The 20,722-nt window shown below is 52.9% G+C and overlaps 1 protein-coding gene across 10 annotated transcripts; it reads right to left on the bottom strand.

Annotated features, from left to right (window-relative positions):
* Nucleotides 1–232: 232 nt before the first annotated feature.
* On the bottom strand, nucleotides 233–20,712 carry TMEM184B (transmembrane protein 184B). Of its 10 annotated transcripts, XM_038168991.2 has the most exons (11): nucleotides 20,166–20,280; nucleotides 13,579–13,839; nucleotides 11,124–11,289; nucleotides 9,179–9,269; nucleotides 8,701–8,776; nucleotides 6,136–6,227; nucleotides 5,739–5,908; nucleotides 4,368–4,562; nucleotides 3,511–3,534; nucleotides 2,915–2,988; nucleotides 2,663–2,800 (listed from the first exon to the last, which is right to left on the bottom strand). In XM_038168991.2, exons 2-10 carry the CDS (start codon nucleotides 13,774–13,776, stop codon nucleotides 2,963–2,965), a joined length of 1,038 nt encoding a protein of 345 aa, XP_038024919.1. In that variant the 5' UTR covers nucleotides 13,777–13,839; nucleotides 20,166–20,280; the 3' UTR covers nucleotides 2,663–2,800; nucleotides 2,915–2,962. The 10 variants fall into 10 exon arrangements, with proteins under 10 accessions (XP_038024906.2, XP_071893742.1, XP_027306359.3 ...); XM_038168978.2 differs by lacking the exons at nucleotides 2,915–2,988; nucleotides 20,166–20,280 and adding an exon at nucleotides 20,452–20,712 and having other exon boundaries at nucleotides 233–2,800; XM_072037641.1 differs by lacking the exons at nucleotides 2,915–2,988; nucleotides 3,511–3,534 and adding an exon at nucleotides 16,847–16,931 and having other exon boundaries at nucleotides 233–2,800; nucleotides 20,166–20,284.
* Between the last annotated feature and the right edge of the window lie 10 nt (nucleotides 20,713–20,722).

Below are 20,722 nucleotides of genomic sequence, written 5' to 3'. Positions count from 1 at the left end.
CGTAGCTAAATCCTGGTGTACAAGGCTTTGCAGGTTCGCTGCTGGAGGTTTGGAGATGCTTTTCTCTCTCGGATGCATCGTCCCTCTTCAAATCAGCAAAATCAGAGAGTTTCCCTTTCCCATTGACCAGGAGCTGGGCGCTCTGGGGACAAGACCGGAAAAATCTCGGTCCCAAAAATGTTAAATTGGCTCAGAGCAGTCAGGCACGCCGACACCACCACGCAGAGGCAGCTTATGTACAATCTATATTATCTCTATATTTTTTATTTGTCATCATATTTGCTCATTTCTGCGGAGTATAACGTCACAAAGACCAAAATAGAGAGAGCGGCTTGTCGCTGAGCTCACATCAGTTAAACACGAGAGGTACAAAACTAGGTGGCTCTGTCTTATTTATCATACAATTCTTTCTTTTTTTTTTTCTTTTTTTTTTCTTTTTTTCCAGTCGTTTATATACAAAGAACTACTCTACCTGGAAAAATAATAAACAAACCCCACGGGCGTGGTACATGGTAAACAAAAAGGAAGGGCAGAGATGGGGAGCAGGGGAGGGGGGCAGCTCCAAGGGTCTATTCCTGGAGCTGAGGGGTTCGGCAGGGTCACTGCGAGCAGCTCTGGGGCTTCAAAATTCGGTATTTGTTCCTCCGAGCCGGCGAGGCTTCAGAGCCAATCCTCCTTCTGACACCTGCCTGTTGCAAGGGAGCGCAGGAAGCTCAGAAACGATCTCGTGTAGTGTTAAAAATATCTCTAAAATGCTAATTCTCTTCACCAGGCTTCTCCGAAGGCAGCCAGTGCAGAAGGGCTGGGCTTTAAACCGCTAGGGAGAGGAAGCTTGGAGAATATCCAGATCCTATGCACCAGATCAGCATCCATTTCAAAATAAAGTTCAGAAAGCGTATCCCCAAACCTGGCTCAGCCTCGAGCTCCAGAGATTTCAGATCTCAGCCACCCCGTGCAACAGACCCCGGGGTGTCAGCAAGACCTGCAGGTACAGTGCCAGGGGGGAGGGATCGCCTCCCACACCCCGATTTTCTGAAAGAAGGTGAAAAGAAATACCCCAAACTACAGGACTATTCCTCGAAGCCGCAGGAGGTGGAAGGAAAGCTTATCCCATCCTCAGTCCTGCTGTCCAGGTTGCTTATGGGATGAGGAAAAAGAAAGCGTTTGGGTGTCTGTTGAAGCGGGGAGATTTAGGAGAAGCAGCAGCTGGATGCTGGATGTGAGCGCACAGCCCTGGGGAGTGCCGAGGAACAGAGGAGCCCCGTGCTCACGGTTGCTCGCGAGGAAATGAAGGAGGAAACGCACAGATCGTGACACAAGAGGGAAAGCAAACTCCAGGCAGTGAGACCCCGCTTCCAGCAGGGCAACAAGGGGCAGCGTGGAAAGGTGAAGGTGTTCTCATGGCAAGGCAGGCAGCAAGCGGGGGGAGAACAGAGAAACTAGAGGCAAAAAGAAAGCAGAAGCTTGCTGCAGCCTCTCCTTTTCAGGGGCAGGGGCATCTGCTCTATGGCACTTGAGTGTGCTCCCCCCGCTCCCCAGACAATTTTAAGCCTTTCTGGTCCCCGGACAGATCCGCAGAGGGATTATTTTTATTTTGGCTGCCCTGAAAATCTAGGGGGCAACTCAAAACCTGACAAATGCTTCTGTTCTCGCCCTGTGGATGCTGGCTGGGGCAATCCACGTCTGCACGAGGGGCAGGGAACAAGAGGAAAGAACAGCTTAGTGTTTACAAAAGATCCTCCCCCCCAAAAGGATGAGAGGGCCAGAGCTGTGCAAACTTCCACCGCCTCCTCACCTCCAGTCCTGGAGGTTTGCGAGCAGGAGGCATCGTGCTCCGGGGAGGCATCGTGCCACAGGAATGCAGGGGAGATGGGAACCCGGTGCTCAGCAAACCCTGCCCTCGCCAGACCATAATTCCAGCCCTGCTGAGCTTCAGCAGGGAGCAGAGAGGATGCAGAGAGGGTGGAACAGGAAGAAAGCCCCGTTCCTTTCCCCTTTTGCTCACTTTACGTACAGGGCCGCACCAGCAGTGCTGAAGGAGAAGCTGTTCCTGCCCAAATATTGGAGGCAGTGGCTACCAGAAAGACCATTCTCCAGTCTGGTCCTTGGGAATGCTTATCCTAACCCCGTTTCCCAAACGCACCCTAATCCCATTTCCCAAAGATGGCAGAGACGTTAGTACCAGGGAAAAGAAGAACATTTTTGGCCACGACTCCAGACTCTGGCCTGTTATGTGCCACACCAAGCTGGGCGAGCGGGGGAGGCCAGAGCCCCCGGCCCCGTAGCTTTGCTTCGATTAATTCCAGTCACCCGCTGCTGGAAGGAACGGGCTCGAGAGCAGAGTCCTGGCCATTCCCCTACCTCCACACCACTCGTCGCGTCCGTACCCACAAAACCTAAACGGGAATCGCCCACTTCTGCGACCTGTACTCTCTAGGAAGTGATATGACTCGCATGTTTCTGCTTCAATAAATTAAAAAAAAAATAAAATAATAATAATAAAAACCAACAGAAGAGGAAAAAAACGACGGCCTGCACCGGCCCTTTTCCCCCCCCTCCTAGAACTCATCGTCGGAGCTCAGCAAGAGGGTCTTCTCGTTGTCCCGGGCGCCTGAGCAGCTGTGGGAGCGCGAGACCACGTGGCCGCCGTTGCGCCAGGGGGGGCCGTGCTCCAGCGTGGACTGCTGGGTGTACTGCTGGTAGGCCGGGGAGAAGTTGTGGATGGCGTCCTGGACGATGTCGTGGGGGTTCATGGTCTCCTTCAGGCTGCTGGAGATGCTCTTCATGGGGGCGCAGCGACCTGCCGGGGCGAGATGGGGAGGGGTGAGGGAAGGGAGCTGCTGCTTTGCCCCCCCCCACGCCCCGCAGCGTGAAGGTAAGGGCAGTGCGTGCACTCCTTTATTTATTTACGGACCTCCCTGAGCAGCTGCTGAGGAAACGCCACGCAAACGGTGTCAGGCTTTTACCAGCAGCGCTCCTCCTCGAGTCCTAAAGAGAATCCAGCTCGGCACCAAACGGAGGCCACGCCACGAGGATGGGATTTTACCCCCACTTTGCTGGCTCAGGTGTGCAGCAATGACAGCCAGCTGGGGAGGTGCTTCTCTAAAGGGTTTTTTGTTTTGTTTTTTTTCCAGCACGGGCCTCTGGCTCTGCTCAGTCCCGAGGACGAGCTCCCCAAACGACCGAAGCATGCTGATTAGTGTGAAAGTGAAGGGAGGCTGCGGTGAGAGAGCCCGGCCCAGCCCCGTGCAGCTCTCTGGGGAGAGATGTTTCACCCAGGCCCAACACAAACGCTCCAGCGCCGGGTTATTGCCGCTGCCCGAGGGGCTGTTCTACAATTTATGATCCAGGCAACCCCAGAACAGCTGCGTGAGGCAGTCGGGTTACACAGAGCTACACGGAGGGGGGGAGAAGGGAGAGAAGAGGTAGCAGGCAGGCCGGGAGCCGGGACAGAAGGGCATCCCAGTTAAATCCAAACTGGGAGGAACACACCGAGCATGCTGCACCTACCGTATGGCCCGTACGACGGCACGGCTGCATCGGGGACGAGTGGCCAAAGCAAAGGAGAGAAAAAAAAAAGAGGAGGGGAGAGAGACAGAGAGAAAGAGAGAGAGGAAATAACAAGAACTGAACGAGACCCACCACCAAGTCACCCCCCCAAAGTACTGGGCAGCAGTTTATGCCTTCAACGCAGACAGATCTCACCTCCCCCAGCCGGGGCCACCATCCTGCCAAAACCTCTGGGGCTGGCTGGGATGGAGGGATTAGCTACAGGAGCACAGCCCGAGGGCTGCTGCCTCCCCACAGAAGCCCACGACAGGAAGGAACCCCTTTATTTGGAAAAACGAGAAGCCCCATTTCCTAGAGAACTTCTACCTCCCTCTTCCCCAGAATAAGATTTGCAGCAGCTCCACCTTCCCAGTCGTTACAGGAAGATCCTCCTCCTCCCAGCCAAACATATTGCCAAAGCACGGCCTCATCCTCCCGAGCTGGAGTCAAAACAGAGGCTGTTTCAGGCCCTGTCCCTCCTGCCTTCAGCTCGTTGCACAACCCGGAGCAATGGAGTTCCCCTTTGGGGAGACAGGAAGAAGGACAAACCCACTCTACCGAAAGGATGCAACTTCTTGCAGCCCTGAGGTCTGCAACGAGCTTTCGTGGGTGGCACACTAGGGAAGCGAAAAGGGAACAATGCAATTCAGGCAAGGTTCCTGCCCCGCAGAGCTGTTGCGTAACGAGATCTGCTCAGACGCCACGGAGGAGGGGACCCGATGTTTTTCCGAGCCTTCAGGTTGGGAGTCGTATCAGCTGCTGGAGGGACACATCCCCACCCAGTCTGGCCACCCCACACACACTGGAACATTTCCCACCTTGTGCATCGAGCCTCTTGTCCGCGTACACCTTGTAGGTGAAGGCATGGCGCAGGGCAATGGCGGCGAAAAACATCTCCACGCAGATGATGAAGTCCTGGTAGCCGGCGGCCACCGTGCCCTCACCCACGGAGACGTTGGCCGAGTGGATTTTGGGGATGGCGCCACACTTCTCCAAGATGGCCAAGAGCATCCCTAAAGGAGGCAAGGAGCTCACGTCAACGTGTGAAAAAGCAGGACCGCACGGCAACGGGGAGGCATGGAAACAGCTCTAGGAATGCAAATCCATTTAACACAGGAACCACGAGCAGAGCGAGCTCACCTCTACAACAAAATAAAGGAGGAATAAAGGAAATAGATGTGTTTACGCAAAGAATGTTCAAACGCTGATCCCTTCTATCCTCAGCTGAACTATTCTGGGGAACGAGCTGCTACAGGCCTTCAGCCCTGAAGCACACAAAGCAGTCAGAAATTTCCGTGGCTTATCTCAGCACCTCCACTAACTAAAGCTAAAAAAAAAAAAAAGAGGTAACTGAGCTTTTCTCTTTAAGCATAAGCTGTTTGTGACACGAAACTGTAAGAAAGGTATTTTTCCCTCTCCATAACCAGGTGGCTGGCTGAAGAATTCCAGAGAAGGCAGAAAGCGTGTGACCAGATGGCTCGGGATGAAAAAGTAGACAGCTTATTAGTCTGTCTGTACGCGGGGAGGACGGGCCCTACTCCAACAGCCTAAATTCCACCTAAGTTCCTACCCAATTAAGTCTTTGAAGTGCAACTCGGTAAACTTAAGTAGGGCAGCGAACAGGGAAATGCTGGGCGCCAATTAGTAAGAGGCACTAAGCTGAGGGGGAATTTAGGCTTTCTGAACGCGCCTGCGTCACGCCGCGTGTGCATTCTGAGCGTCCCTCACGAACACCAGTGCTTGGTGGGGTTCCTGTGGGCTTGCTGCTTCGCAGGAGTCACAGACAAGGCACTGCAATTTTGTTTATACTGCATTAAAAGAAAATAATAATTGAAACGTGTCATTTTAATCAATCAAATGGCAGCACGCAGATAAAACCTTGGCAGCTTGTGCTTTACGATTGCTTCAGGAATGCAAAGGGCCCTTCAGCCAAGCAGCTGGCTTTGCCAGAGATGTGTGCGCACGTGCACGTGGAGGAACAGCGAGGGCTCAGGAGCACAGAAAGACAGAGGAAAACAAGCCAACCAGCTCTCCTTGAGAAAAGCAACAAAAGAGTATAATACAAATCCAATAATAATAAATAAATAAACAAACAGAATGGCGTTCTAGCCATTAATCATCTGTTCCATGAATTCGAGTGTCTGAGCCCCTGCGCAGAGCTCTCTGTGGCTGTGGGGAAAGCAGCTCACCTTGCCAGAAGGACAGGAAGATGACAGACTTCACCATGAAGAACTTGAGGACCGGGCTGTAGGGACTGAGCAGCTCTCGTGTGGCGAAGTAGAAGAGGAAGAGGGCATAGAGCGCCAGGCTGACGGAGATGTTGTAGATGATCGTCACGTAGAGGTAGCCACTGGTTACACTGAGGAGAGAAAAGATGTGAACACCTGAAAAGCTCAGTACGATCCTTTCCCCTTGCCCTTCCCCTTTCTCCCCCAAACTAGGGCAGAATAAAACCAAAGCCAACAGTTTTTCCCCTTTTCTCATGTACACATTCAGCCCACGAGCATAAATGTCTTTTCCCATGGCCCGGCACCTCCAGAGGCTGCAAGCACAGCAGGGAAGGGGAAAGCAAACTTACAAACTTACTCAAAGTCACCGTCCTGGTACTTGCCGAAGGCCTGAAGGATGACGGTGCTGATGGCCATGAGGGGCTTCACCACACAGAACTGCAGGGTAGCCTGCGGGAAGGAGAGAGGAGGAGTGAGAAGGCAGCGGGTGCAAGAGGCCAAGGTCCCAAGCAAACCCCCCAGTGCACATCAGTGTTCACTTGCCGTGCAAGCACCCACCAGGAGAGAGGAGATTCAGAGGAATTATGGGCACGTTTATGCCCCGTAACTGCATGAAAACAATCCCGTGCTGTGCCATGGTATGGAGGGGGATGCACTCAACACAAAGCAATACTGGGAAGGGAAGCACACCCCAATCTGGTGTTGCCATAAAGCTAGGTACGAAGGCCCCCGGGGTTAAGGAGGTGAAACCCAGCTCTCTGAGGAGGAACTGTGACATCAGCCCCCACGTTAAGGCATTTTGTGTACACTGTCTGGCCAGAAAGAAGTTACAGCTGCTCTGTTGTCACCCCCACGCCTTTACTGAGTCTCCCCAAAGACTCTGCAGCACTTGGGATCAGCTCTGTCTGATCTGGCAGCAGGCTCTACAGGTACACATCACGGCTCCTATCAGGACTTCTCTCCCAAAGCCACCCCACGCTTCATTTCTTCTCCAAGAGGGAAAGCTGAATGCCAAGGCCCTAAAAGAGCAGAAGACCGTGACCCTAAAAACGTCACCGTGCCTCCCCAAAGAAGACTGCAAGAGCCTGGGCAGGTGCTGACCTGCACACGCGGGGAGGGCTGCACGTGGAAAGAAAGCAAAACCGAAGGGGAATAATTGCTTTGGATCCGACGCAGTTTGTTAGTGGTCATAAGACTTCAAGGAGATTAAAAACCCCAGCACATGCCAGTTTGTGAGTCACTCTGAAGATGTGAACTGGAAAAGGTCAGGCTAATTGGTAAACAACCCCGTCCTCCGAGCTTCCCCTCCTTCCAATCCGGGGCTGGTTTAACCATTTCTCCGCAACCCAAACCGCCGCCTGCTATTTTTAGGCGCTTCCCCAGAAGATGCTCCGGCATACGGGAAGCACATGGATGGTGTGTGACCCACGGGGGTCACCAGACACGGACCCAGAAAGAACCTCGACAGGAGACAACCTGAAGGAAACGAGCTGTGCAGATGGCACAGCGCAGCCACCGGCATGCCGCGGCTGCCGCAGGAGCTCGGGCAGGCCGGTGAGCAGCGCTGCTGCCGGACAGCAGCAAAGCAAAAGCAAAAGCAAAAAAAATGTCCACCTAAGGCAGAGTTGCCAAATGAGCTTGAAATTTGCAGAAGCCAGCAAAATCCCCCCGGAAAGTGCTTCTAGTTCTCATTGTTGTGAAGAAAAAAAAAACAATAAAAAACTTCCCAAACACAACCGCATGCAAGCCATGATGTGGAGATACTTGCCAGAGGACATGAGAAATAAGAGGTCTAAGGGAAATTCTCTCTCCAGCACTCATTCACCTCGAGGGGTGTTAGGTCTGCTCGTGACACAGTTAAAAGGTAAAACGTTAAAATTAGGAGCAAAAAGAATAGGTAGTGCATGGCATCAAATATGGGAGCACAAATGAACCCCAAGAGAAAGAGGACAGATGGCATACAGGGAGCAGTTTAGGAATAAAGTTTCATGGAAGAAAACGGGAAAGCCATGAGGGCAGAACACAGGACAGATGAACAGAGCAGAGGAAAAGATGTGTTATTTTGAGAAAGGCCAACCACGCTGCAGGGATTAACACGGGATATTACTCAGAGGCTGCTTTGCACTTTTGATGTTCCTGCATGTTGCTAAACCACAGAAGATGGGGCATGATGTGGAGGAGAAGCCAGGGCAGGAATTACAGTGACCTGAACCCTTTCAAAGAACCAGCCTGGCTTCCCGCTGTCTCCAGAGAAGCCTCCTGTGTTCATTTCAGCCCGGGAGCAGAGCCTTGAAACCCACCTGCTGCTTCATGGCAGCCAGAGGTGACTGACCCGAACTCCGGGGATGAGCAGACGAAGGCTGTATCGAGGTTTCGATCTCTCGTTCCCTCCCCATCCACATCCACAGACACACACACACGCACGGTGAGCAATACCCGTTTCCTCCTACAAAGCCTTGTGTCACGCTTAACCTCCACCCACTCCTCAACTCTAACCACAGCGGCAGCAGTGGGAATTCAGGAGGCTGTTACACAACCGGTGGGTGTCTGCAACGCAACCCGGCCACCCGTTTCTTACAGTCAGGACCTCTGCGATGCAGAAAGGGAAGAAAAAAAAAATCTGAGTGGCTTCCCAGGGCTAATGTCAGGTCCCAGAGCTAAATGTCAGGTCCCAGGGCTAATGGGGTCAAGTAGAAAATGTTAACGCCATTAAAAAAAGAAAAAAGGAAAAGAAAAACACACACACACACAAACCAAAACAAGAAAAGCCTCTCCGCAGTCCACAGGCCTCCCTCAAAATGATATTATAAACCCACTAAAAGGCGTGGACATCTCAGAAGTTCAGCAGCAAAAGGCAACGTTGCCACCCCTGCCACGGACTTCATTCGGTTCTGGAGGATGGCACAGCTGCTGCAGCCCATACCTGTTTGCAGAACCTCAGGAATCCGATGGAATAGGTCTTTCCCCACAGGCAGCAAGTCCCATACATGCAGCTGGACCTGAAAGAACCACCACAAGATGACAGGGGTCAGAGTAAGATTTGGGCTAGAGCACAAGATTCCTGTTCTCCTTTTTTTTTTTAACTGAGTAGCATGGGGAGAAAACCATGCAAAACCGACTGCAGACAGGAAAGATTCGAAGGAGAAGCATGGAAGAAAAGAAACAAAGGTGTAGGCAGGTGTTCAGAAGAGCTGTGAATCAATCCAGCTTGCCCAAGAGACCATGATCAGCCTGATCTGTCTCAGGGCAGGATATTGGTAAATCACCACGAGCCATCCTGCCCAGTCCCAGCAGACGTTTGCCACCTGACACACTTTTTTAGAGACAGGACAGGGATGGAGGCACGGCAGATGGGCACGGAAGGATGAGAGCATCACGCTGTAAGCAGGACAAATACTCACTCGATTGGTTTCCCTCTGATCTCAGACATGATGGAGCTCTCCCCTCCCAAGTACTCATAGCAGAGGCTGAGAAAGTTGTATATTACAAAGGCTGCAAAGACATCAATCAGAGCAAAATGACAACCGACTTCAAAACAGGTGCCAGGACCGAGAGAGCAGGCAACAACCCAAGCATTAGCGGGGACTGCTTAGGCAGCATCTTTCCTTTCAAAGCCCTCCAGATTGTTTTCGCTGTATTTATCTTCCTACCTCAGCATTTACAAGACTATCTGAGCTGGAGTTTGGCCAAGGTCCCAGGCCGGTTCCCCAGCTGATGCCAAAAGGGTCACAGGACCATTTCGCACTGCTGGTCAGCCTCTGTTTTACTTGGCATCTGTCAGGTGCCATTCTTTACCGAGTTCCTGTGCATTATTCCAGGACATTACACGGGTACTAAATCATACGGAAAAGTTATTTCTGAGCCATCAACCACATCTTATCTCCTGGTTTCACCCCTTGAAGTGATGAGCACAGTCTCCCCCTCTCTCTGAGGTGACTGGATTGTAGAGAGAAGAGTTGGAGAAGCGTTTTTACCAATCAGTGGAACTCTGTTTTCGTGCCTGGCGGAGCTTTCTGAACAAACAGGCTCTGTGCTTCATTTCCTCTGAAAGATCAAATCTCCTGCGCCCTGAACAGCTCTCTTGTTGGGCCACCTCTTTGCTGCCTTCCCCAGCAGCTTGGTGCAGATAAGGAAGAGCCTTCTGGGACTGACCACCAATACTCTGCCCCACTCCAGCTCTCTCCACGGCCCCGTTGTGCTGATACACGTAAAAAGAGGTGAAGGCCCCGTGGGGAGGGCTCTGATCATAATTATAGGTGTTTCCTTCTCATGGGACATGACCTGTCTGCCACTCTCTCAACCAAGGACTTCACTCCTCAGTTTGCCACATACAACCACGGAGCAAAATGTCAGCTCAGGTAACCCCTCTTTCGACTTTATTTTCTGTGATGCTCCACCCCTGGACATTCCCTGGAATGTCATTACCCAGATCCTAGTTTTGGCCCCTGACACGGACACAATACAAAAAGAAAACAACTCGGGATGGAAACAGAAGTGTCAAGGAACTTTGGAACGAGACCAAAAGCCCAACAATGCTGGCAACCTGACCTCAGCGAGTAGCCAGCTATTAGACCTGAGGTCTGTTTTCCCACACGGATGAAATCCCACAGTCAGAGGCAGGCAGCGACTCTAATTTGTTCCACAAGCATCCCAACTATGCCCTAGAAAACAGGTACCCAACGCTCCCCAAAATGCTCAGTCTCAAAACACCGCACGAATGGCTCCTGGATGTGCCTAGCTGGCAAAAATGCCACCGCACATAAAAGCCTGGGGTATAGCTGCCTCTCCTCATGGAACTGGGAAATCGTTATTCCATCTGTAATCTTTATTGCTGACCAGAGTTCAGCACGTTCACGTCGCGCTGATTTTGCGAAAGCCTTCATTAGGAAAGAAAACACCAAAGATGGAAAATTTATTTAAATAACTGTGGTAACCTCTTTGGCCTGCAATTTGTCTGCAACTCAGGTGGCAGCTCCCAGCATCCACAGGAAGAAAAGCCCAGCTTTTCTCATTATCCTCCAGTGACCCCTGCCCTCTGATGTGGTCATTACAATAGCAGCTGCCCATGCCATAGTCTCTAGGAAAGAGATGACATCAGAGGAAGTAAACAACAAAAAAACAACAAACAGAGGTGAGAGGGAAGTATCTGTCCCTCCGTCCCCGAAAGAAACTAGAGGTGATTATCGAAGCTAACTGCACCAGCACAACAACTGCTCTCCTGATCTGTACGCACCAAATGTGCTCATGACATCCATACAATAAAAAAGATTTGTGTCAAGTGTTGCTGCTTTTGCACAAACCTGGTTGCTGGAGTCGCTGGTTGCTTTCCACCTGAGCCCTGCTTACCTTCGTAGCAGTCCCGCACCGTGCCGAAGTAAACGTAGTACTGGTCGTTGGTGAAGAAGAGGAGGCTGAGCCACGAGTCAAAGGCGTAGATGGGCACGATGAAGAGGATCCGAACGATGTAGCGCTGCTCGTTCGGGCAGCTGTAGCAGCGCAGGTGCATGTAGATCTGAGGGGAATGAGAGGGGAAAAGAGGGTCAAGCTGCATGCTGAGAAGAGAGGAGAAAGCAGAACTGAAGAGGCAACCGGAGTGGGAGCAAACAAAAATCAGCTCCTGATTGTCTCTGGCAACCTCAAGGTGATAAGCACCAGAGAATCACTGTTATCTTCGGGCATCCCCAGGGCATCCCTTGGTTTGCAGAGCGAGGGGAAGAGGAGGAAAAGGAAATGAAGGCATCTATCATCTAGTTCCTCGCGGGGAGTTAGCGTGCTGATATTATCACCACCTTCCCCTTCTTCTTTTGTTCATTTTTCCCCATGACCAACCCCAGGTGCCTGCTGCCCTCGTTAGGCAGCTCAGACGCACAACACTGCAGGCTCCTTTCCCTCAGCGGCGTGGGAGCACGCTTTGGGGCGCACGCTCACTCTCCGGGCAGTTTGTGTGGATGTTTTTGAGGCTCTCACCTTAACCAACCTGAGAGCGCTTCCCACGGCAGCGCCACCTGCTCCAGAAATGCCACCCTGCACGTCTGTGACAGCATGGCCACAACGCCTCAGCCACCACGGGAGCAGCGTGCTCGGGCGCTGGGCTGCGCTCAAAGGAGCCGCTTGCCTCGGCCAGCTGTCCGCTCACCCACTCCCTCTGCTCAGGGTTTGTTGGCCATCATTAAATCCCACACCTCAGCCGCGTTTTTCACAGAACATCCACCTCGTGGGGAAGTTATTTACTGCCAGCACGCCCCGGAGATGAGCAGCGCCGCTGCAATGGGCTAATAGCAGAGCGAGGGCCCCGGCTGGGCTCGCAGGGACGCTCATCGGCCGCGTCCTCCAGAAGCCAGACCTTCCCTAACCGAGCTGCTGCCCTGGCTGCTGGAATTAAAAGCACCTCCTTCATTACACACGCGCCTCGTGACTGACTGTGTGAAGTGGCACAAGTGCTCGTTTGAAGCTTCACCCTGCATTTGGGGGGGGTGGGTGCTGTGTAGACTCCCCAGACTCTCATAAAGCACACGCCGATGCTCTCAGGTGGGGTTATCTCCTCTTCATCTCTCTCCGCCTCTTGGCCAGGTTTGGTCAAAGGGCTCAAAACACTTCTCTTTCTCCCTCCTAGCCCGCAAGGAGCTCACAAAAGTCTCATTTCCTGGCAAGAAGGGGTTGAAAACAACCTAACGAACCTTCGTGATATTTTTCTGCTGCGACAATCCCAGTGAAACACCTCACCCAGCGCAGCTGACGCCGGGGTTCAGATGACTCCGAGCTTTGCCCTTGGGATGTCACAAGAGCCCTGCAATCCACGTGCCTACGAGAGCGCTTCAGGCAGGAACTACTCTCTCCCAGCAGGACAACAGCTTGTTTGAATCAACGGTGTCTCCCCAGCACTGTCCTCCATTGGTTTGTCCCGAGAAGGGCACTAACGCCTAACTAGACGTGCTACACAGCAGAGGAAAGGCTTCTCCCCACCCTCAGCAGGTGATCAATCCGTGCTCTGACACCGGAGGACCCATGCCACTTGTCATTGTTACCCCAGCTGGTGAAACTGCAGGTGTTGCTCTTACTCATCGGTGACTAATCCGGTTTTGAACTTCGCTCCCCCCTGTCCTCCCCTCAACAGGCTGTGGTTTTCCAGGTGCCAGTCATCGCTCTGGCAGCTGTTGACCCACAGGTACGAAGCCCAGGTTGATAAATGACAGGGTTATTTGTGTTTCCCCACCATATTTTTCAGTTCACATGACGACCGCACGGGAGAGCGGTGCAGCACCGGATGCGTTTGCCTCGTTCTGGCTCCCAGGGCGCCTGCCCCAGAGAGAGGGGAGGGGAGAGAAATTAAAATCAAGTGTTTCCTGCTGCTCTTTTCCGCAGCGGAGCTCAGCCCGTGGAATCCACTGGCACAGGAGATCAAAGGAGGGATGTCAAGCAGCAGATGATCACGATCGTTTAGCTAGCAGCTGCCAGGGGAGCAAAATGGCTAGGTACAGGGAGGGGACCTGGGAAAGGACAGCTTGAGGTGATGGTGATGCACCTTTCTGCTAACACTCCACCGAGGGCCAAATGGTTTCTACCTGCTAGCTGTACCCAGTTTGCTTCCTCTCCAGTCAGAAAAAAGGTTGATACAAAAGCTGTCACCTCAATCAGCACAGATAATATATTAGATCCCCCCAAAAAAGGTCCTTGTGCCACTGCAGAGTCTGCAACCCCTCCTCAGACCTAAATATCCAACAGAGATCTGCCAGGGCACCAGAGGTGTTCCTCCCCGTGGGGGAAGGCAGAGGAGCAGAAGTGTGACCGACGGGGTTTTTACCTGGTGGCAGGTGATGAGCAAAGCTGTCCAGACAAAGAAACCTGAGATGGCCTGAGCAGCGGTGGTCATGAGGAAAATGGGCTGCTCCACGGCTGTGGGGCTGCCGTCTTCTGGCAGCCAGGAGAAGTTGGGGGCCACGGCCGGAGTGGTGGCAGCTGACCCCAGCCGGGGGGCTGCAGTGACATCGGTCATCATCATCGTGGTGCCTCGCGGTGCCAGGCTCCGCCTGGGGTTGCCGAAGAGCCGCCCAGGAGCCGAGAGCTGCCAGGGAAGAGAAAGAAAAAGCAACAGCACTCAGTGGAAAGGACTCGGGAGGATAAAGGGAGCGGAACTTTGCACCAGCAGGCTGCTCAGGACCTGGAGGAGGAACAGCACTCAGCCCGAAGCGCCTGCATCGGCAGCACGCGTGCCGAAAGCTCGCCACGCTACACAGAGGAGCCTCAAAGCCAGGTTTTTATCAAACACCATATGGCACGGCGGCCTTAGGCAGCCTCTCCCCACCTCTCCTAACTCAGCTCCCTTTTCTGCGTGATGCAAATTTAACCCGATTGGTGTTTCAAAGCCAGCTGACCCAGGACAGCGCACCCAGAGCACACGGATACGCGAGGTCTCCAAGTGGCGTTACCCTCGGTCATTTCCCGGATGAAAAGCTCGGTTTCATTCAGCGGGGAGAATTCTTAAAAGGCCCAAGATCTAAAGCAGCTATTATTTTCCGTTCGGTCGTAAGGAGGCTCTAATGTGACCTCTGGGTTGGAAGGAGATAATCCACTTAAACCAAGATCACAAGCAGCCAGCCGGGGCCTCTGCGAGCTACACGAGCTGCTCCTGATGCTGCTCCAGAAACAAATCCAACGGCCTGGAGCGAAGAAATCGCTTCCATGCACACACTACGGTGTGCAAGCAGCCTCTCAACACTTCCCCCAAACCACAGGCTTGCAGGAGCGCCACGCAGCCCTCCCATGTCACCTACACCACCTCCTGCCTCCTTTCTGGGAAAGGAAAAGGAAAAGGAAAAGGAAAAGGAAAAGGAAAAGGAAAAGGAAAAGGAAAAGGAAAAGGAAAAGGAAAAGGAAAAGGAAAAGGAAAAGGAAAAGGAAAAGGAAAAGGAAAAGGAAAAGGAAAAGGAAAAGACCCGGGTTTGTTCAAGCAGGTGTTTGCTTACTACAGGGGGAGCTGCACAACTCTACGGTTTAATTCGTAAAATCATTGTCAAACTTGGCCTTTCTTAGCTCTTTCCAGCCATTCCTTGTTTTTTCCAAAATATTCCTGCTCTGAGTTACAGCTTTGGTACTGCACATACCAAAGGGTAATTCCTTTCCAGTGCTAACCGGCGCAGGAAACGTAACTGATAAATTTGGAGTTTCAAAGCATACACACTCACAATCCACGCTAAATCTGAAAGCCTGGAGAGACGAGGGCTGCCTGGAGATGTCAGGAAGGCTTTTCCTGCTTTGGGAAGCACAGGATTTCTACCCCAGCTGCTCAAACCTCACCGACAGCGCAGAGCCGAGCGCGGCACCGGCGGGGAATTCCTCTGCTCCTCCGCACCTCTCTCTTTTGTAAGAAGCCGAAGCAGCACAAAGCGCCCAGCAGGCCTGCTGACACAAGGGTGAAGCATTCAGAAGCCAGGACGTTGAGGAGTTGGAGTGGTATATGTCACCTTAACACTGCCCCCTTGTGATTATAGATCAACTGCCTTTAATTAAGCGCTGATGCCTCGTTCTTGGCTTAATCCCCTTTGATTCACGCAGCCCTGGCAAGGCAGAACTCATTCCACCACTGTGACTTGAAACAAAACGGGCAAACTTCCTTAACGGGGGCTCTACTTCTCCCTCCCGACCCTAAAACCTCCATCTGCCCCATCCGTGAGCATCCCCTGTTCCTCAGTTGCCTGAGGACAACTTTTATCACCTGAGACTTATCCCCTACCACCAACTCAGCCTCTGCTGCCTCCTCTTTCGCCTTTGGCAGACGAGAGCGTGGTGAGGGCAGGGCACAGCAAGCGTCTGAACATCTTGTTTCCGAGCTGCCTCGTCCCCTCCGTGCAACGGGCCGCGAGCCCAGCACATCGCCAGAGCAGGCTTCCAGAAAAGGTGGTGCCTGCGAGCAAACCCTGACGAGCTCCAGAGCGAGCACCCCGGCGCGGGCAGCTCCCCTCCTACCTGCCCCAGCAAAGGTTTTATAGGATATAAAACGGTTTTTGGATATTTGTTGCCACGCTCGGGACCTGCAGCTGGTCCTAACCAACTCGTGCGCTCGACATCTGCCTCCTACAACCGCCCCGCTTCCTTTTATCCCCATGGAAAAGCTCCAAGCCTTCGAAGCTCCCACGTTCTCCTCGATTTTCTCCTTTCTCCCCTTTCCTACCACAGCTCTGCAGCCCCCCAACTTTTTTTTTGAAGAGCTCCTTGCTCTGCTGTCACATCCCGTGGGATTTCTCTGCAGGGGCCACGTGAGTTTCAGGTAGCCAAGGTGAAGGCTGCGGTGATGTCCCCGTCCTGTTAGCGCTCCTGCCTCGGTGCTGTCGCGATCCCGACAGCATCCCAGAGATGCAAAAGGCCTCAGCTGAGATCCTCGGGGCTCCAGCTCCGCCGTAGGATCACCAGGGCACCTCCATACGGCCCGCAACCCGGGGAGAACAGCAGCGCAGGCATTCTCCGTCAGGAACAGATTGCCAGCCCGGTGTCTTTTGGAAACAGAGGCCCTTCTGTCTCCAGCCCGGCCGCGGCAGCTTCTCCCGCTGCAAATAAACTCGGAGCAGTAAACAGAAGGGAGCTGGCAGAGGCGAAAACGAAAAGCTTCGTTTTTGGCCTGTGTCAGCGCAAGGAAAATGTTCCCGGCGAGGAGGAGCTCGTTCTACATAAGGATCAACAAACATAAACACTCCCAGCCCGCTTCTGAGGCAACAAAAGCGGTGCAGGAGGAGGGAAGGAGCACCCAAACTCAGTGCCCTGCTCCGGGCGAGACCCTCGCCCGTGTCGGGAGGGAGAGAACGGGGAACGACCCCGCTCCGGAGCCGCTCTCTGCCATCTGCAAACGCAATCTGCGCTTTTAAAATAGCTCATCTCCTCCGAGGCTGAAAGCATTGCGCTTCCAAACTGCTGAGAGAGCAAAGAACGATGCGCAAAGCTACCCCGGGAAAGAGCCTTAGCAGCTAAGCCTCCTGCTGCTGCACAAGGGACCATCGGGGAAAACAAACACGGCCTGGCCGCAGGGAAAACCCACGAGGCGAGGAGCTGCTCCTCTTTGAGACCAGCTCCGTACTTACCACAGTTTCAAGCAGCCATCGTGCTTATTTTGGTTTTGGTCAAGATGCCACTAGATGCGGGTGCCCAAAAGCCTGGATTTTCTGCCTTTATTAAGACAAGACACAGCGAAGTAAGAGCTTTACATTAGGGAAAGCTTTACGGTTTTCAGAGTGTCCCCTAAACTTGTAGGGAGTACAGGAACACAGGCCAAAATGGTTCCGAGTTCGTTTTAGGCTATTTTAATTATCAGAATGCCTACAACTGCCAACTGGGGTCAGTTCCTCCCGTTGTGCTAGGTGTGTAGGGCAAATTTGCAATTGCCTTAAATTCTTTTCAGCCCCCAAAGGCACGGCACAACCAGCTGATCTGGCAGAAGGTGGGAAAAGGAGGAGGGAGAGCATCAGGACAAAATAACACCAGAGAGCCCCTGGTGCAGATCAAATCGGCGATAACAATAAAAGCAAATCAAACGCTTTTAAATTGATTACTTCTTAAATCGCTTTCGCTCTCCGGGGTGGCATCTACTTGAGTTAGCTACAAGACAGAGAACCCCGAGAGCCCCACAGCAATCCTGCGCACGGCCCCCACCCCGACAGCGAGCTGCTTCCCCCCCCAGCACCCATTTCCCACCTCCCAATCGGCAGCAAAACCCCTTCACCCTGAGCTGTGCCCTCTTCTTCCCAGAGTTTTTTTTCTGCTCTATTAATTTCTGTTGTCTTGCTGTACCCGCACGGCCCTCCTCCCCTCCCCATCCTCCTCCTCCTCTTTTCTACTTCTTTTTTTTTAGGGGTTTGGTGACCCACATCGAAGAGGAGAAGCCAAATATCCGGGCACTCCGCGGGTTAAACGACACTCGGTGCTGCAGGTAGAGCACGTGAGGTATCTCCTCCTACAAGTTTCCTGCAAATTGGGCCCCGCGGGGGCTGTAAAGGCCTGGGCACACCCAGCTGCAGCCTGCCCAATTTTCCCCGGACGGTTTGTTCTGTTCCCGGACAGTTCACTGATACCATCACGGGCAAAAACTCCTCGGAGGAAACTATCTTATCAGTTTCAAACCGCTTTCAGCATCCGATGTGACGCTGGGCTCTGCAAGAAGCTAGGACCGAAGAATTTTAAAGGGCTGCCAAAAATTTGCTGCTCCTCCAGGCTCTGCTGCAGGAGCTCAGGGATGCCCCCTGTGCTGCTGGAAACTGCGAGAGACAGGAGCTCATTGCTGCAAACGTAAGCCAATTAAATACAGACCCCAAACGGGAGGGGAGGAGGGATGAAGGGGAAGATCCACCCCAGAGAAACGGAGAGGTTGTTGGCTGAAGTCAGAACGGGGTGAGAAGCGTTCACAACCGGACAGAGAAGGGAACTGATATCTGAGGAAAAGAAGCGTTTCAAAAGTTGTTTCATTATAAGTCGGAAAAAGAACACACCCTTCCTTTATTCCACGTGAAGACCAGAAATCTTAATCCCTCAACCGCAAATCCCAAGAGCTCACCTCCCAGCCTCCCACCCGCTAACAGGCAAGCGAGCTGACAGGGAACCAGGCAGATTCCTAGCGAGAGCCTGGGAAATCTTCAGGAACAAGCCAGCTCATAGTGCTGTCCTCATGCCAAACCAGCCAAAATCTGATTTCTGAGCAGCCTCTGCATGCCTGAGAGCCTTCCCCTTCTAGCTGCCACGTGTCCCAAGGCGGCCGAACACCACGAAGCACAAAGGATGCCCCAGCTCCGCCCCTTGCACCCCATTTCCCAAACACTGCGAAATCCGAGCTGATTTTAGGGACCCAGGAACTGGTCCCCATCCTTTCGCGGCCGGACACGGCTCCTGCTGCAGGTGTAGGCAGCCACCTGCTGCGCGCACACCGCTTAGGGTTTAGGGTACGTCTGGAACAACAAAGGTATTAAGGATTTAAACACCGCTCTGCTAGACCGGAGAGGACACACAGCCTGCTTCTCTTCGGGGATTTTTGTACCCATTTGACAATGGTGCAAAAAGCCCCAAAGTAGGCCGCTGCGGAATGCCTTCACATCACCAAAGCCTCTCCTCTGAGCCCTCTTGCTTAGTTTTTCGCCAGCATCCCAAAAGCATGAGGTTGCTTTTCCTCAAACTACTGCACGCATAGAAACCTTTAAGATGACAAACCTGAAACCTTTAGGACATCAAACCTGAAACTTTTAGGATGACAGACCCAAAACCTTTTGGATGACGTACCTTGAGCTTTTAGAATGACAAACCTGAAACCTTTAGGATGAGAGACGCAAAACCTTTAGGACTCCAAACCTGAAACCTTTAGGACGACAGACCTGAAACCTTTACGACGGACCCAAAAGCTTGAGAGTGACAAACATGAAGCTTTTAGGACAACACACCTGAAATCTTGTAGATGACAAACCTGAAACTTTTAGGACGACAGACCCAAAACGTTTAGGATGATAGACCTGAAACCTTTAGGATGACAAATCTGAAACCTTGAGGACGATAGACCTGAAACCTTTAGGATGAGAGACACGAAACCTTTAGGACAACAAATACAAAGCTTTCAGGATGACACACCTGAAACCTTAAGGATGACAAACCTTAAACTTTTAGGACGACAGACCCGAAACGTTTAGGATGACGGACCTGAAACCTTTAGGACAACAAATCTGAAACCTTTAGGACAACAGACCTGAAACCTTTAGGATGAGAGACACAAAACCTTTAGGACTACAGACCCAAAAGCTTGAGGATGACAAATACGAATCTTTTAGAACGACAGACCTGAAATCTTGAAGATGACAAACCTGAAACGTTGAGGATGACAAACCTGAAACTTTTGGGACAACAGACCCAAAACCTTTAGGACAAGGAATACAAAGCTTTTAGGATGACAGACCTGAAACGTTGAGGATGCCAAACCTGAAACTTTCAGGACAGACCCGAAAAGTTTAGGACGATAGACTCGAAACCTTGAGGATGAGAGACACGAAACCTTGAGGATGACAAACACGAAGCTTTTAGGACGACAGACCCGAAACCTTTGGGACGACAGACCCAAAAGCTTGAGGACAACAGACCCGAAACTTTGAGGACGACAAACCCGAAACCTTCAGAACAACAAACCTCAAACTTTCAGGACCACAAACCCTCCCAACCCCACCGTGCAGGAGCCACCCCTGCCCCCTAAACCCCCCTGCACCGCGCCCCCACCTCTTTGTTAGCGGGACGCGCGCCTCAGCACCCCCCCCCCGCCCGCTGCCTGTCCCTTAGGGGCAGCACAGGGTCCCCTTAACCCCCCCTGCCCCCTATTTTCCCCCCAAATCCCCCCTATATCCCTTCAGCCCCACACGGCGCCGCTCCCCCCCTTACCTGCGGCGGGGCCCGGCCCCGCTGAGGGGAGGGAAGGGAAGGGAGGGGGGGGGCGGGGGGGGGGTTCACGAGCCCATGGCGCCGCCGGGGCCCTCCCCGGCCCGGCCCGGCCCGGCTGTGGCGCGCATGCGCCGCGCTGTGAGGGGAGGAGGGAGCGGGGCGGTGACGTAACCGCGTAGGGCTTAAAGGAGAAAATAAATAATAAATAAATAAAGGTTTAAAGGAAGAAATAAAGGTTTAAAGAAATAAATAAAGAAACGGTGAAAGAGAGAAGCCAGCCCCACACCTTCCCGAGGTGTTAGCGGCGGGGAGCACCTCACGCCTCGCTCAGCGCCTGCCCTCGCCCCCCCTTCTCCTTCCGTTTCCTCAGCGGTGTTTTTTTGGGGGGAATGAAGGCAAAAATGGCAAATCCCCAATCTCACGGCCCAGCTGTTCCCGCGTGGAGCTTCCCCGGACCCCGTCCTGCCCTCCCCAGGGCCATAGAGGGGCCGTGAGGGGCTCGGGGCCATGAGGCGAGGGATCCCGCCTGGCCTCTGGCTCGGCGCCCCGCGTTCATC

This window comes from Anas platyrhynchos, chromosome 1 (assembly GCF_047663525.1).
Source record: "Anas platyrhynchos isolate ZD024472 breed Pekin duck chromosome 1, IASCAAS_PekinDuck_T2T, whole genome shotgun sequence".
Taxonomy (NCBI): Eukaryota; Metazoa; Chordata; class Aves; order Anseriformes; family Anatidae; genus Anas; species Anas platyrhynchos.
Note: the sequence above shows the minus strand (reverse complement) of the source record. Positions and strands in the feature narration are given on the sequence as shown.

Coding starts and splice junctions, on each gene's coding strand:
- TMEM184B (XM_038168978.2), bottom strand. CDS start 13,776: ATGATGATGACCGATGTCACTGCAGCCCCCCGGCTGGGGTCAGCTGCC. Junction 9,270..11,123: donor GGTGCGGGACTGCTACGAAG/GTAAGCAGGGCT, acceptor ATGTCTTTGCAG/CCTTTGTAATATACAACTTT. Junction 8,777..9,178: donor ATCAGAGGGAAACCAATCGA/GTGAGTATTTGT, acceptor TGGTTCTTTCAG/GTCCAGCTGCATGTATGGGA.